Source organism: Ascaphus truei, chromosome 2 (genome assembly GCF_040206685.1).
Source record: "Ascaphus truei isolate aAscTru1 chromosome 2, aAscTru1.hap1, whole genome shotgun sequence".
Lineage (NCBI taxonomy): Eukaryota > Metazoa > Chordata > Amphibia > Anura > Ascaphidae > Ascaphus > Ascaphus truei.
In genome coordinates, this window is record NC_134484.1 from 334,513,549 (window position 1) to 334,528,588 (window position 15,040).

General features: G+C 42.1%; 1 protein-coding gene across 2 annotated transcripts in view; it reads right to left on the minus strand.

The window, feature by feature from the left end:
- BMPER (BMP binding endothelial regulator) overlaps positions 1 to 15,040 on the minus strand; it is a 383,811-nt gene that overhangs the window by 227,491 nt on the left and 141,280 nt on the right. For both annotated transcript variants that reach the window (XM_075586672.1, XM_075586673.1), the window contains 2 exons: positions 1,818 to 1,908; positions 315 to 397 (listed from right to left, as the gene is read on the minus strand). In XM_075586672.1, the coding sequence (XP_075442787.1) occupies positions 315 to 397; positions 1,818 to 1,908 (174 nt within the window). The remainder of the gene's footprint in view (positions 1 to 314; positions 398 to 1,817; positions 1,909 to 15,040) is intronic.

Sequence of the window (15,040 nt, forward strand, 5' to 3'; positions counted from 1 at the left end):
AACCTGGTATGTGAAAAAGATTACGAATGCCTTTTGGAAAGCACATCTCTACTCATCCTTTCTTAATAAAAAAGAAAAAAAAAGGTTTTCACTTTTACATAGTTGAAAAAAAGACATATGTCCACCAAGTTCAACCTGTGCTAACTTCAGACGACAGATACATAGCCTAGATTTACATATCTACTCTTTATGTTTCTAAGTGGATTTCTCTTTTAAGCCTTATTTAAATATATATAGTACTCCCCCTTTTGTCATGATCCATACGCTAGCAAAACTGAACACTTTCATATTGCATTTCCACGACCACAACTTACTATGCAGGAGCACTTAAGGCATTTGTTTCCTTCTGGCTGAAATTCTTCCCCTTCTTTATACTGTCGGCCTTCATATATGCAACCTGAAACAGACAGAGGAAGTGGTCAGAAAGTGAAGGCTCCTTGTTCTGCCATACACTAGCCATGAGGAAATCCTTTGATCATTGTTACAGTTTATCTGTATTTCATCAAGAGATTCTCACAATTAAAATTAATTTGGGGGAAGAAACCTGCTTTTTATCTTTAGCCAGTGGTTTGCATGCATCCCCCTTTCTGGTCATGTCCAAGGTAAAGAACTGCTATTTTAATTCTGTACACAAACCTTCTTGTGAACTTGACATATCTCATTAAAGCTGAAGTCGCACATTACAATGGAAGATTAAACAAAGATAGTAAAGAACTGTATAAATAAGATGTAGAACTTTTTTTGTTTATTTTTTTAAGATGTGGGTTAATGGACATTTCTAAAAAATTAAAGCGTGTACTTCTGTTGCCTAACTTGACTGTTAGCTGGTTAGAAAAAAGTTAAAATAAAACAAAAAACAGCTGGATTTTTTGTGTGCGTGTGTTTAACCTTTTCACTTCCAGAAAGTGAATTCACTGATCTTTCAGCATGACGTGATTGCTTTGTGTTGGAATCTGATGGTCACAATCGCAACCAAACCCCAGTGCCACAAACAGAAGTCCTCCTCTTCCATGCAGCCCTGCTGTGCCAGCCCTTGTAACATCCTGAGAAAGTCATAAAGGTTAACACGCTTTCACCATTCATTATTCTGCAATGTCTTGCTGGACCCGCTGGCAGTTATGGTTTAAGTGAATTACCTTGGGCTCAGATTAAAGGTAGGTAATTTTTGGGGAGGACTACACTTTAAAGACTAGTTTATTGTCAGCACATGCTTATGTAAGGAAGACAAACCTTCTGAGGACTCGAGATGGAGCAGTCAGCATCTGCTTACGTAAAGCATTTGAGTGCTCATTTGCATGTCATTACCCAGAATCCCTGGCTGCAGTGGAAGCACTGTATGCTAAGAAATAATGGTGAAAGGCAGGGTTCTAGACCTGTCTGAGACGTCAATGTGCCCACAAGTGGTATTTTGTAAAGCATTTGCACATCCTATGGACATTTTCATTAGGATTCCAAACTGTAAATTACATTTGGCCAGAGTGGACATTCTTAACCCGTTTACACTATTTAAAAGCCAGTAATACAGATTCACAGCCTCTGCTATAAGGTTTACTTCACGAGCGAGAGCAAGGGAGAGTGAGAGAGCGAGAGCAAGCGCAGCACGCACTGCCAGAAGATGAGCATTTAAGAAGATGCACTATGGATATGACAAAAAACATTTCATGGCAGCTTGCATGAACTTCCGTTAGAAATTGTTTCATTGTACTAATAAAGGTGTGGCCATGTTATATTGTCAGGTCGTGACATGTCGTATGCCACATCAGGACGACCACTACTCACCACCATAAGTGGTGAGAAGCAGAACATAAATATATTACCTGGACAAGTTGGGCAGCACTTTCCTGGTTGCTTTATTGGGTTCTTACAGTGAACAAGACATTCTACTTTGGATTCGGTAACAACTCCCTCCTGCAAGGAAATAAAATATAATTATTTAGTGGAAATCCTTTCCAAAGAACATGCACAATAAAAATATAATTCTTCCTCTGTTTTTTTTTTGTTGGTTAAGCAATGTAACATTGTCCTCTCGGAAGTGAAAGGGTTAACCTAATAAAAAAGGGAATATTTTTATGTTGAACTATGAAGGCATAAATTTGCTACCTGAAAGCTGTATTCAATAGTCTAAAAAATACTAGGTAGATACCTCTTTATTGTAGGAGCAGGGTTCTCTCTGTGTATGTGCTACAAAAAGATATTGAGGCCTGTTCTAGTATTGTATTGTATGTCTTTATTTATATAGCGCCATTAATGTACATAGCGCTTCACAGTAGTAATACATGTGGTAATCAAATAAATAACAGATAATATAAATAACTGATCATGGAAATAAGTGCTTTAGGCATAAAAGTAACATTAAGGAAGAGGAGTCCCTGCCCCGAGGAGCTTACAGTCTAATTGGTAGGTAGGTAGAACGTACAGAGACAGTAGGAGGGAGTTCTGGTAAGTGCGTCTGCAGGGGGGCAAGCTTTATGTATCATGTGTTCAGAATATCCACAGATTTTGAAATAACACCCTTTTTGACTACTTAGTCATGTAATCCAGTATGTTTGATCTCCTGCTAAATCTCTGCTGCTCTTCTCCAATGTTTTTTACAATTTTTCACCCACCACCACCACTGGTGTTTTATATTAGGTTCTATCTCATTGACATATAAATTAAAATATTTTTTAATGTTTTGTATTATATTTATTGTTTTAAATCCAATATATTTCTTTATTATATTTAATTCATCCAGTTAATTTTTTCTGCTCTCCTTGCCATTTTTTAATAGCGGAAAAATTATTTGAATCTTTTCACCTGTCCACTATTATAATGTGCTTTGTATTGACTTCCACTAATGCCTGTTTTTTGTCCCCTCTCTCTCTCCTCTTATCGCGTTATCTTTAGCCATTATTGAGTTATATAAATTTGTTTTTAACTTTAGTTTTTATGTGTGTTTTTGAATAAAGTTTTCTTAAATTAACTATTTTGTATTAGATGTATTTGGACCGCAGAATTTCTGAGCCTTTTTTGGCTAGCCTGCGTGGTAATTAATTAATTATGTTATTGTCCAGTTTTAATTAGAGGTGATTACACTTTTATCACTCATGCTATAAATAAGGACCTTCCCATATGGGTAATTAATGTGCTCCTGAGGAAGCTGTTCTCACAGCGAAACGCGTAGAGCCTGTCCAGTTTGCTGCAGCTGCCCATCAAGTGAAGACGCTAGAAGCTGCTGCTGTTCCGTCGCTGTCTATCCCCCCTGCCTCTAGCCGGATGTCATCACCGATTCACCGGAAGTGACGTCAGACGCCAGTCCATCGGCGGCGATTTGGAGTTAGAGGGAAGACGGAAGAGACTGTACCTTCTAGAACCAGCACTCTACTGCCTCACGATACCTTTACACGTACATGTAATATGTACTTATTGTAAGTACATTACCTACCTTTTATCCATGTGTGATTAAATTGTTCCTACGATCTGTACCATTAGTCCGTTTATATCTTCCATGTACACTCCACCCGGTTGGGATCCGAGTACACAACAGTGACATGGTCCCCGTTTGAAAGTTTCCTGATCCTGATTCCTTCCCATCTATTGGCAATGGAACCTCATCTATACTGACTGAGTCAGAACACTGCTTACTTATATCTTACGTGTTGTAAGTAGAAAATCCTGAAGAACCAAGATACTATCATATACCCCTGATTGTATTGACATACTGCACCATTATTGTTTTTATATTTTTTATTCTCGGTGTGTTTCCTGGTTTAATCGCTCCCTTCTCCTCCTGGACCAAGACTTTATTTATATAGCGCCATTAATGTACATAGCACTTAACAGTAGTAATACATGTGGTAATCAAATAAATAAAAGATAATATAAATAACTGATCATGGAAATAAGTGCTTTAGACATAAAAGTAACATTAAGGAAGAGGAGTCCCTGCCCCGAGGAGCTTACAGTCTAATTGGTAGGTAGGTAGAACGTTCAGAGACAGTAGGAGGGAGTTCTGGTAAGTGCGTCTGCAGGGGGGCAAGCTTTATGTATCATGTGTTCAGAATATCCACAGTGCTATTCATATGCTTCCTTAAGCAAGTGTGTCTTAAGGTGGGTCTTAAAGGTGGATAGAGAGGGTGCTAGTTGGGTACTGAGGGGAAGGGCATCCCAGAGGTGTGGGGCAGTCAGTGAAAAAGGTTTAAGGCGGGAGAGGGCTTTAGATACAAAGGGGGTAGAAAGAAGACATCCTTGAGAAGAACGCAAGAATCTGGATGGTGCATAACGAGAAATTAGGGCTGAGATGTAAGGAGAGGCAGAAGAGTGTAAAGCTTTAAAAGTGAGGAGAAGAATGGAGTGTGAGATGCGGGATTTGATCGGAAGCCAGGAGAGGGATTTCATGAGGGAAGATGCTGAGACAGATCTAGGAAAGAGTAGAGTGATTCTGGCAGAAGCATTTAGAATAGATTGTAGGGGAGACAGGTGAGAGGCAGGAAAGCCGGACAACAGGAGGTTACAGTAATCAAGACGGGAGAGAATGAGGGCCTGAGTCAGAGTTTTAGCAGTCGAGCAACAGAGGAAAGGGCGTATCTTTGTTATATTGCGGAGGAAAAAGCGACAAGTTTTAGAAATGTTTTGAATGTGAGGGGCGAATGTGAGAGAGGAGTCGAGTGTGACCCCTAGGCAGCGTGCTTTGGCTACTGGGTGAATAATTGTAGTTCCAACAGTAATGTGGAAGGAGGTAGTAGGGCCAGGTTTGGGAGGAAGTATGAGGAGCTCTGTTTTAGCCATGTTGAGTTTAAGGCGGCGGAGGGCCATCCAGGATGATATAGCAGAGAGACATTCAGAAACTTTGGTTTGTACAGCAGGTGTAAGGTTGGGTGTTGAAAAGTATATTTGTGTGTCGTCGGCATAGAGGTGATAATTAAACCCAAAAGATGTTATTAGGTCACCTAGAGAGAGTGTGTACAGAGAAAAGAGAAGAGGTCCCAGGACAGAGCCGTGGGGTACCCCCACAAAGAGATCAATAGAGGAGGAGGAGGTGTTAGCAGAAGAGACACTGAAAGTACGATGGGAGAGGTAAGAAGAGATCCAGGATAGAGCTTTGTTCCGAATACCAAGAGTATGGAGAATGTGGGGGAGAAGAGGGTGGTCCACTGTGTCAAATGCTGCAGAGAGGTCGAGTAATATGAGCAGAGTGTAATGACCTCGGTCTTTGGCAGCATGGAGGTCGTCAGTTATTTTAGTGAGGGCTGTTTCCGTGGAGTGAGCAGTGCGGAAGCCAGATTGTAGAGGGTCTAGGAGAGAATAGGTGTTGAGAAAATGGAGCAAGCGAGAGAATGCAAGACGTTCAAGAAGTTTTGAGGCAAAAGGCAGGAGGGAGACAGGTCGATAGTTGGAAAGACAGGTAGGGTCAAGCTTGCTGTTTTTGAGTAATGGTATGACTGTTTATTGTTTGAAGGAGGATGGAAAGGTTCCAGAGCAGAGGTAGGAGTTAAAAATGTGTGTGAGCGTAGGGATTATAGTAGGAGCAAGAGGTTTTAGGAGATGGGAGGGAATGGGGTCAAGAGGGCAAGTGGTAGAGAGAGAAGAGGCGATCAACAGCGACACATCCTCCTTTGAGACGGTGGAAAAAGAGTCAAGGAAGGCAGGAGGAGAGTTAGGAAGAGGTGTAGGACGGGAGAAAGAAACAGAGGGGATGTTCTGCCGTATGGATTCCACCTTTTCCTTAAAATAGTCAGCAAAGTCCTGAGCGGCGATGGAGGAAGGAGAGGCAGCTGAGGGTGGTTTGAGTAGAGTATCAAAGACAGAGAACAGTCGGCGTGGGTTAGACTTGTGCATGTTGATTAGTGAAGAAAAGTAGGCTTGTTTAGCTTGCGAGAGGGCAGAGTTGAAACAGGATAGCATAAATTTCTAGTGAAGGAAGTCTGCGAAAGTGTGAGACTTCCTCCAGAGGCGTTCAGAGGAACGAGTGGAGGAACGCAGCATGCGCGTGTGGGAATTTAGCCAGGGTCTAGGGTTAGACGGGCGAGTGCGGCAGAGAGAAAGCGGGGCATGTAGATTAAGAGACGAGGACAAGACAGAGTTGTAGTTCCTGACCAGGTTGTCAGGGTCTGTCGCAGAGCTGAGAGAGGAGAGGGAGGAGCGTAAAGTGGACTCAAAGTCAGGTAAGTGAATAGAACGCAGTTTTCTGCAGAACTGGGGGGTAGATTGAGGTGGGGAAGGGGAGAAGCGAGATAGAGAGAATGAGATGAGATGATGGTCAGAGAGAGGAAAATGGGAAATTGAGAAATTGGAGAGAGAGAAGTTTTTAGTGAAAACCAGGTCTAAGTAGTGGCCATCCTTGTGGGTGCTGGCTGCAGTCCACTGTTGAAGGCCAAAAGAAGAGGTTAAAGAAAGAAAGCGGGAAGCCCAGGGGAGAGAGGGGTCATCAATGTGGCAATTGAAGTCCCCAAGGAGAAGAACAGGGGAGTCTGAGGAGAGAAAGAAAGAGAGCCAGGATTCAAAGTGAGAGAGAAAGGCAGAAGGGGGATGAGTAGAGGTAGGTGGGCGATAGATGACCGCCACATGGACAGGGAGAGGAGAGAAGATCTGGACAGTGTGAGCCTCAAAGGAGGGAAAAGCAAGAGATGGAGGAATAGGAAGCGTGCGGTAACGGCAGAGGGGGGAGAGCAGGAGCCCCACGCCTCCACCCCTGCCATCAGTGCGCGGAGTGTGGGAGAAGGAAAGGCCACCATAGGAGAGGGCAGCTTCCAGAGCAGTATCAGACTGAGTGAGCCAGGTCTCAGTTATAGCAAATAGGAGCAGAGAGTAAGAGAGAAAAAAGTCATGTACAGAGAGGAACTTGTTAGAAAGGGAGCGAGCATTCCAAAGGGCACAGGAGAAAGGGAGAGAGGAGGGAGGGTGGCAGGGGATGGGTATGAGGTTGGAGGGGTTTCAGCTCTGAATTGTAACAAATAACTTCTAAAGTACACTTTAGAAGCAAATTTGCTTGTTTTGCTATTCTATAAGCCCTTTTCACATGTCCAGAATGTGCAAAAAATGCTTCTTTTCATTCTGGCTGTATGAATCCGGAAGGGGAAGGAGGAGGGCGGGGGGGGGGGGAGAGTTAGGAGGTTCTAATTTTATAGTATCTACAGGTGTGTGTGTGTGTGTGTGTGTGTGTGTGTGTGTGTGTGTGTGTGTGTGTGTGTGTGTGTGTGTGTGTGTGTGTGTGTGTGTGTGTGTGTGTGTGTGTGTGTGTGTGTGTGTGTGTGTGTGTGTGTGTGTGTGTGTGTGTGTGTGTGTGTGTGTGTGTGTGTGTGTGTGTGTCCTAAAATCTCCCTCCAAATAAATTAGGGAGAGATGCCATGTGTTGAAAAAAAGAGCATACCAGAAAGTGGTAATGGTCTGCTTTTAAAGCAACAATCCTACTTCCCCCCTGTGTTATGTTTTCCTTTATTTTTTTTCTTATTTTCATATACAAAATGTTACAATGTATAATTCTACATTCTTACCTAAGCTGAACTTGTTTGGTGCTCCTATTAAAAATCTGTTAAAATCCTGATTGTGTGACTAACATAATGGCCGCCTTTCAGTTGAAATCAATCTTTCCCCAAAAAAAATCACTATTATCTAATACTAAATAACTGATTTATTTAGAAGAAAACATATGATTTCACGTTTTGCTGCTTTAAAGGACTTTATGGGGAGGGGTCTACAGGTGTGTGTAGTAGAACTCAAACGTATGCTGTGACAATGGCATTTCCCAACATTTGGGTTAGATCAATGCTGCCCTGAATGGCTGTGTTGTGGGTTCTAATTCTATTGGGTCTGACACTGGTACCCCTTCATGACAAGGGTCTTTAGACTGATTGGTCTTATTGATATCTTTTAGGATTTATGACTTATGCTAATGTCTATACAAAGAATATTTAAATATCTCCCAGGGTACCTCAGTTATGTTCTGTTTTCAGCACAGACATCTCTCCCTAATTTATTTGGATGGAGGTTTGAGGGGTTTTGAAAATGTGATTTGCAATAAAGAATAGCGGGGGGTTTTTTTACACACATTTCATTCTGTTTCTTGTGAACATGCCAAAACGTGTGCTTTGGGAATGACAAATTTAGAGATACTAGATTAAGTTCAATTGAGATAGATAGATGATTGAATTGCTCTAATTTTTTGGTAAAAGCATTAATAGTTAATTTTCAGTGGGTAATACACTTGCCAATATATCTTAGATTATAATTTAGTTCTCATGGAATTTAGCTTCTAATTAATGATCAAGGTATATTGACTCCTTTAAAAAGAAATAACGAAAAGCCAAAGAGAAAATAGTTGTTTTTGCAATTTACGGTTTTGGGTCGTAGGGCACAAAATGTTTTTTTTTGTTAATAAATTATGTTTGCATGCCTGTCTAGAGCATGTCCTGGTTCGCTTTGTGAAAGTTCTTGTGGGTGTTTTTATGTACTATAACAAAAAATTCACTAGATGTTAAAGAAAAGACTGTGTGTGGATTCATAGGACCAAAAAGTGTGTTTATTTCATGCAAGTGTTTAAGACACAAATATTTAGCAATTTTTTACAAGAAATCACTTGCGACCGTCTGTGCCAAAGTTACACCTGGAGGTTTTTGGCAATTTTTAAGCAACTTTTTTGACAGCTGTAAATGTGATTTGCCAGAAATAAGAATTCATGTTTTGCGCATTTTTAGCTATCAGCCTATTAGTGAAAACCATATTAAAAAGTAAATAAAAAATACCAGATCACAGCAAGGATTTCACTGCAGATAGAACATGAGGAAGACATTTTTATTTAAATAATAACTTTTCTACAGGACCAGGGAGTCTCTGAATGCAGAACATCACAGTCCTATACTAGGAAATCTCTTGCTCAGACGGTTCCTCACAAAACAGGGAATCAGTGAAGGGGATTATTGGTTTAATCCTTGATTGCCAAATGTTTAGTTGCACAAAGTACAACAGACAGTTTGGCTTCAGGGTCATGTGATGGTTGCTGCTGCAGACGTGACCCTCCCCCTTTGTCTTCAAGTGCTTTTTTGTACTGTTCAATTCAGTCCCGTTCACTCTGGATGGATTAGATCTTTGAGCAGGACAAGGTCAACATAATTGCCTGCTCTTGTGAGTTGTGACATTCATTGAGTGGCACTTGATGCAACTCCACCAAAAGTATTATTTTTTCTCCAAATTGACTTTACTTTAATAACTTTAGTATGGTTGGAAAGATTGCTTTTTTGGGGGTGCGGTGGGGGTGGGGGAGGAGGTTCTTAAAGTCAGCCAGCATTGGGATTTCAAATATAGCACAACCCAGATCACTTTAATTTGCTATTATTGCTGCTGCATTGTTTTATTTATCTGTACAAAAAAACACAACCAGCGCCAAACAAATACAATATAGATTGCATATTCCGTAACATTTGTTACAAATGTATTATACATGTAGCGGTCATGTAAAATGGCTACAGTCATCTCTCCTGCTGACAGTAAGGCCTGGTAAGTTGTGGGCATGCCAGCAGTAATTATGGAGGGTTGCCCTCACACCCTGGTGGGGTGCCCTGTGTATGGATGGGAGTAGTCACATGCTCTGACTCCATGGTTAGTGATGTCAGAGGTGTGTCAGCTTCCAGAGTGTACATAAGGCACAGCACTGTGTCTAAGAGTTAGTTCTGGCAGGAGTTCAAGTTCTAGTACTAGCCTGAGTTACTGAGAGTTCTGGTTATGTTATAGTAACTGAAGAGGAGACTGTGTCCAGGGACCTGGCACAGGGCAGAGATCCCTGCGTGGATAGGGAATCCCTATCTAAGGAGAGATACACCTTTTAAAGGGAGGCACTGACTGAACATGAGTGGCTAGATATCTACTGCGAGGGGCAGCTAGCCCACTCAGACAATAAAGATGTTCTCAATCACAAACCCTCTCGTGTACATGTGTGGAGTGAATGTACAGAGAGGAGCACCACGGAGGAGTTCCTCAACAGGATCATCCCCATGCGGACGCAGGGACCCTGATGAGGTGGAGGCGCTGCACTGGAACTAGGTGAGACTCAGCACACTACCTCAGTTGCCTGTCTGGACGGGTCCTCCCCACACACCATCATGCGGGAGACTCAGGAGTCCTGTTGCCAACAGGTGCACCACCAGACACTACCACACTGTAATGGGGGCCGGTTAGACCACAGGGGCCAATGTGAGATTGGGTGGGTCAGGCCGGTTCAGAAATACCGTTACATACATTACAAAGTAACTATTAAACGTGATGGGAAGTTGTTACAATCTAAGTGTTTTCACTTTACTACATACAAATTGGTGAAGGAGTCGTCACTGAGTAAAGACTGCAAACAATGACACCGAGTTTGAATCAAGGAACCTGGTTCAATTTCCGTTGTCAGCTCCTTGTGATCTTGGGCTAGTCACTTTATCTCCCTGTGCCTCAAGCACCAAAAACATAGATTGTAAGCTCTATGGGGCAGGGACTGTGGGCCTTATTCAGAAAGCCTCGATAAGGCCCTTATCGAGCACTTATCACCCAAAATGGATACTCGTATTCAGATAGCCTCGATAAGTGCTCGATAACGGCCTGTATCGACACAAAATTTTATCGCTATCCGAAATTCGCTGACTGAGCAGCGATCAGCTGCTTATCGACCATTTTCGGATGGTTGATAAACTCGCGTGATTCAGAGACCCGCGAGTCGGCTGTCGCGGCCTTTCGCAGCCCATCGCAGCCCTAAAAGGCGATCTTCTCCCCAAATCCAATTCACCACAAATGTTCTGGTCAATTGGTGGGGAAATGCCTCGATGAGCAGCGATGTGTCGGGACTTAGAAAAAATCAGGCCCTTTTCCTGCCTCGATTGATGCCGGGGGTCTCCGGAGCTGATAGCCATTAATAGCAGCTCCGGACCCCCCGGCATGCATCCGAGGCAGGAAACATGCATGTACAGCAACTTAATTACCTTAGCGGCTAACCGCTAAGGCAATGAAGGGGTTAAACACCCGTGCCAGGCTTACTGTAAGAAACATACAATACAATACAATACTATAGCTAGCGAGGTTGGGTGAAGGGGGAATTTGGCCCTTAGTGGCTGTTTAGGCCTTGCGGGGGGGTTGCTGGGGGAGTTAACCCCTTCATTACCTTAGCGGTTAATACCGCTAAGGTAATAAAGGGGTTATCCCAACCGCTACCCACCTGCAAGGTCTAAACTTCCATCCTTAGGGCTAATACCCCCTTCACCCACCCGTGAGGCCTAAACACCCACCCTGACTGACTATACCCACCCTATACCCATTGAGTAGTATAGTGGTACATCATACCCATATAATAATAATATGGGCATGATAAGCCTCTATAGCACTCAATGGGCACCCTAATGACAATACAGTAATACACAAGACACACAGTAATAAAATGTAACTAAATTCCAAAAAATCACACGTCACTAAATACAAACAGTAGCCAGCTAATCCAATCAATACAAGCAATAGCAACATCAACAATGAATTAATTAAACCATTAACCAATATAAACAATTAATTCCGAAACCAACTAAAAAAATGAATAGTAACAGTAACCAATCTAAACAATGAATTACTACAACATTAATGAATTTAAACAGTTAAATAGAAAGAAAGAAATTCTAACAATATCTGAACTAACCATAAAACACATTAGCTAACATAATATAACATTAAATACAAACGAACAAAAATCGCAAACCTTTAATTACATTAAGCATGAAAAAACAAACAATGACATCCACATAATACATGAAATTCAAAAAAGCAACACCAATACCAAGCGAGAAATGCCCCCTAATATTGTCATAATAATGTATGTATGTATTTATTTGTATAGCGCCATAAAATGTACATAGCGCTTCACAGTAGTAATACATGTCATATAAATAACAAATATAAATAACAGATCATGGGAATAAGTGCTTCAGACATACTGTAAAAGTAACATTAAGGAAGGAGTCCCTGCTCCGAGGAGCTTACAATCTAATTGGTAGGTAGGGAGAACGTACAGAGACAGTAGGAGGGAATACTAGTAAGTGCGTCTGCAGGGGGCCAAGCTTTGTGTCATGTGTCCATGATTATCCAGTGCTACTCATATGCTTCTTTAAGCAGATGTGTCTTAAGGTGGGTCTTAAAGGTGGATAGCGAGGGGGCTAGTCGGGTATTGAGGGGAAGGGCATTCCAGAGGTGTGGGGCAGAAAGTGAGAAAGGTTTAAGGCGGGAGAGAGCTTTAGATACAAAGGGGGTAGAAAGAAGACATCCTTGAGAAGAACGCAAGAGTCGTGATGGTGCATAGCGAGAAATTAGGGCTGAGATGTAATGAGGGGCAGAAGAATGTAAAGCTTTAAAAGTGAGCAGTAGAATTGAGTGTGAGATACGCGATTTAATCGGAAGCCAGGAGAGGGATTTCAGCAGGGGAGACGCTGAGACAGATTTAGGAAAGAGTAGAGTGATTCTGGCAGCAGTGTTTAGGATAGATTGTAGGGGAGACAGGTGAGAGGTAGGAAGGCCGGACAGCAGGAGGTTGCAGTAATCGAGACGTGAGAGAATGAGGGCCTGAGTCAGAGTTTTAGCAGTTGAGTAACAGAGGAAAGGGCGTATCTTTGTGATATTGCGGAGGAAAAAGCGACAAGTTTTAGAAACGTTTTGAATATGAGAGGAGAATGAGAGAGAGGATTCAAGTGTGACCCCTAGGCAGCGTGCTTGGGCTACTGGGTGAATGATCGTATTTCCAATAGCAATGTGGAAGGATGTAGTAGGGCCAGGTTTGGGAGGTAGTATAAGGAGCTCTGTTTTTGCCATGTTAAGTTTCAGTCGGCGGATGGCCATCCAGGATGATATTCCAGAGAGGCATTCAGAAACTTTGGTCTGTATAGCAGGTGTAAGGTCAGGGGTTGAAAGGCAAATTTGTGTGTCGTCAGCATAGAGGTGATTTTTAAACCCAAAAGATGTGATTAGGTCACCTAGAGAGAGTGTGTAGAGAGAAAAGAGATGGGGTCCCAGGACAGAGCCCTGGGGTACCCCCACAGAGAGATCAATAGAGGAGGAGGAGGTGTTAGCAAAAGAGACACTGAAGGTACGATGGGAGAGGTAAGAGGAGATCCAGGATAGAGCTTTGTTCCGAATACCAAGAGTATGGAGAATGTGAAGGAGAAGAGGGTGGTCCACGGTGTCGAATGCTGCAGAGAGGTCGAGTAATATGAGCAGAGTGTAATGACCTCTGTCTTTGGCAGCGTGGAGGTCGTCAGTTATTTTACCTAAAGAGGTACCGATTAATATATTATCAGTCAATGTGCCTCCCCCAAAAAATCAAAAAACACATCCAAAGATTAAACATGTAAAAAGAGACATTTACAAACATTGAATATATTACTTACCATTAGAAGCGGTGGCCCTCCGACTCCCAGGGAAACAGGAAGCTCACGTACCTTGAAGGCCTCCAACAGCATCCGATGCCATATGCCATGAAGATCCAGCTCAGGTACCCCAATCTTCTTTTTTCTTTCTTTAATCAACTTCTTCTATCTTCATCTGTAACCATTTCTTGTTCTTCTTTATCTTCTTTCTTCATCTGTCAATCCAAAATACCCCATGTTAAATCCCAGCCGATGCTGTCTCGTCGGCTTCTTGGGCTCAAATGAGGCGTCACGGCCTTAAATATGGCTTGTGACGTCACATTTACCCTCAAAATGGTTAACAGCCACCTGATTGGCTGTTAAAACCATGTTCCGACTTAAATTTTTTCTTTGCCGTGACGTCACTTAAAGGGAATGATGCCAGCCAATCAGAATGGCTGTGCTTCATTTGCCTTTAAGATGACGTCACGAAGCCGGCGTCAGATGGTATTTCAGCCAATCAGATCGTGGGAACAAATTCCACACTCTGATTGGCTGAACTACCTTGTGACACAGCGGCCATCTTGGATTTAGTGACGTCATGTTAAAGGGAATGATGCCAGCCAATCAGAATGGCTGTGCTTAATTTCCCTTTAACATGACGTTACTAAATCCAAGATGGCCGCTGTGTCACAAGGCAGTTCAGCCAATCAGAGTGTGGAATTTGTTCACACGATCTGATTGGCTGAAATACCATCTGACGCCGGCTTCGTGACGTCGGCTTCGTGACGTCATCTTAAAGGCAAATGAAGCACAGCCATTCTGTTTGGCTGGCATCATTCCCTTTAAGTGACGTCACGGCAAAAAAAAAAAATTTGAGTCGGAACATGGTTTTAACAGCCAATCAAGTGGCTGTTAACCATTTTGAGGGTAAATGTGACGTCACAAGCCATATTTAAGGCAGTGACGCCTCATTTGAGCCCAAGAAGCCGACGAGACAGCATCAGCTGGGATTTAACATGGGGTATTTTGGATTGACAGATGAAGAAAGAAGATAAAGAAGAACAAGAAATGGTGACAGATGAAGATAGAAGAAGGTGATTAAAGAAAGAAAAAAGAAGATCTGGGTACCTGAGCCGGATCTTCATGGCGGATGGCATCGGATGCTGTTGGAGGCCTTCAAGGTACGTGAGCTTCCTGTTTCCCCGGGAGTCGGAGGGCCACCGCTTCTAATGGTAAATAATATATTGAATGTTTGTAAATGTTTCTTTTTACAGGTTTAATCTTTGGATGTGTTTTTTGATTTTTTGGGGGAGGCACATTGACTGATAATATATTAATCTGTACCTCTTTAGGGTACAGATTAATACATTATTATGACAATATTTGGGGTGCATTTCTCGCTTGGTATTGGTGTTGCTTTTTTGCATTTCATGTATTATGTGGATGTCATTGTTTGTTTTTTCATGCTTAATGTAATTAAAGGTTTGCGATTGGTGTTCGCTTGTACTTAATGTTATATTATGTTAGCTAATATGTTTTATGGTTACTTCAGAGATTGTTTAAAAAAATTTTTTTAGTTTTTATGGTTACATTCCTTAATGTTGGAGTAATTCATTGTTTAGATTGGTTAGTGTTACTAATCATTTTGAGTTGGTTTAGGAATTAATTGGTTTGATTGGGTAATGGTTGAATTAATGAATTCTTGATGT